Below are 2,358 nucleotides of genomic sequence, written 5' to 3' on the forward strand. Positions count from 1 at the left end.
AGATTTTAGTGCATTCATATAATTTTTAAAGATTCAGTAATAAATATATCATTTTGTATTATAATATTAATTAAAATAAAAATTTTTTTATAGAAAATCATATAACTATTTATATATCATTATTTAACACATATCTATTTATATTCGCTCAAGTAATTATCCTATCATAATAATCTTTATTTCATTTTTTTTTTTTCTTTTCAATAGATTATAATAATATTTTTTAAATTATATCTTAAAATTATACTTCAAAGCGTTTCTCAACTTTTTTTGATATTTCTATTTCACGTAACAATTATATTTACAATGCATACAATTTTTTTTCTTTCTCCATTTTTTTTAAGTGGTCTATCACTCACCCAATTAACGAACAAAAAATAAAACCTGGCAAAAAAAGAGAAACGAAAATGATAATAAGCCTACTTCTTAAATATTTCTATATCTTCCTAAACATATATATATTTACACACACATATAAAAAGAAAAAATAATACATAGACGTTCGACGATTCCGGAAGTTTCACATTTCTTCTTCTGTGTTTGTCCAAGTGCGCGCGACGTGCGCTTCTATAGGAGGATTGTTTTGCCACCTTTTCGAAAGAGAGAAACTCTTAGAGGGTCCTAATGCATTTCACGACGACACGATCCTCCACCCTCGTAAATTGACACCATTTCACACCCTCCCTACTATTCCTTCCTCTTATTTCTTTTTCTTTCTCACTTATTCGAGTGTTTTAACAGCTTGAAACGATACTAACCGATTTTTTCCTTTCAATTCGGAAAAACGTATCTCTGAAGTTTTCTGATCTTGACGATTAACACATTCCACACCGTGTGCATCATTTTCCTATACCTTTATTTCATTTCCTGTTCAAATAATATTTTTATCAACGATGAAGGAAGTATAAGAAATCTACAGTTCTTGGTTCGGTAAAATTTGCATTAAATACAATTATTTGTTTGTTGTGCAATGCGCAATTTTTAATTTCAACATTTATTCTTAGAATAAATAAATAAACTATCCAACAGAAAAATATATATAATTTGTTAATATGCATCAAACTTTATACCCTGTAACGTTATTGATGCACGTGGCCTGGTGATAATACTTGTTTAAAAAAAAATTATTGAACAGATGGTAAAGAAAAAGGACAAAAACTTGGGGGAAAATTATCATGAACGGATCATTCTCTTAATCTCCCTTCTTCATCATAGTTCGTTGTCTCTACATAACATGAGACGGTGTTTCTTGTTATACACATTATCGAACGTTGTGTAATATAACCTGACTCTAACTCGATTACTTCTATCTTTAGGACAAACAGTTTAAGTTCTGATCCGCTATTACCCATGCGATAACGAGAACATTAACTTGAAAATGAAATTACTCGAGAAGCATCGCGTTAGTAAATATATAGTGAAACAATAAACGACCCATTTCCATTTTAGAAGAACTAAAGGAGTAAAAAGAAACATCATTAACAAGAATAACAATTAACGTTAAAAATGTTCACTTTAACGATCACGAAAGATTTAAACCTAAAAACATAACCTAAAAATTTAAGGCAACGGTTAAATAAGGTTATTAAAGTTAGTGCAAATTTGTTGTTTTAGGGAAGGGACGGCTTTACCCGGCCTACAGTCTGAGTGGCAGCGAGGGTGAGGATAATTCCCCTAGTCTGCGTGGTCGTAGTTCAGCCTATCCTCAAAATAATCATCAGACCACCCAGTCACATCTCAATCACTATAACGCTGGTCAGCACAAGCAACGTGCTTACCAGCAGCAACAGCAGCAGCAACAGCAACAACAACAGCAACAACAGCAACAACAGCAGCAACTGCAACAACAGCATCCCCTCTATCATATGCCCGGCAGTGGCGCCGGACTCAGCGACACACCGACATCAGGCAACGCTTCTGACGAAACTCTCACAGACAGCGATCTGATCACCGCTGCTCGTGACTGCGCCCTGCTCGTTCATAACGGTGAGTGAAACGCGCCACAGCATACTTCCCAAAACGATATGGATCGTGTATAATACCTGCGATAACACGATACTCGACGCTTGTCAATCATCCAACATTTAAACGAAGTCTATATGCCCCCTATATGGGCTCTACATTATTATCAATAACAAATTATTATATCTAAGATATTTAACCCTTCCACCGCATTTTCTTTGACTATTCATATATATTTTTTTATTATTTCAAAGCTAATTAATATTGACTCCTAAAATATTAAATAATTAATGATATTTTTTTAAGATATTCAATTTATATACATATTTCAAACTAATTTTCATCATAGGTATAGATTATAAATTCGTTGATAGGTTAAGGAAACCATATTATAGA

At 32.7% G+C, this 2,358-nt stretch overlaps 1 protein-coding gene across 1 annotated transcript in view; it reads left to right on the plus strand.

The window, feature by feature from the left end:
• Nucleotides 1-2,048, plus strand: part of LOC106788347 (GATA zinc finger domain-containing protein 10-like) — a 375,811-nt gene extending 373,763 nt beyond the window's left edge. Inside the window, exon 3 of the mRNA XM_014751523.1 lies at nucleotides 1,615-2,048. Coding sequence (XP_014607009.1) covers nucleotides 1,615-1,994 — 380 coding nt within the window. The 3' untranslated portion in view covers nucleotides 1,995-2,048. The remainder of the gene's footprint in view (nucleotides 1-1,614) is intronic.
• The last annotated feature ends 310 nt before the right edge of the window (nucleotides 2,049-2,358 follow it).

Source organism: Polistes canadensis, unplaced genomic scaffold, assembly GCF_001313835.1.
Source record: "Polistes canadensis isolate GaletaPanama2010 unplaced genomic scaffold, ASM131383v1 scaffold_136, whole genome shotgun sequence".
NCBI lineage: Eukaryota > Metazoa > Arthropoda > Insecta > Hymenoptera > Vespidae > Polistes > Polistes canadensis.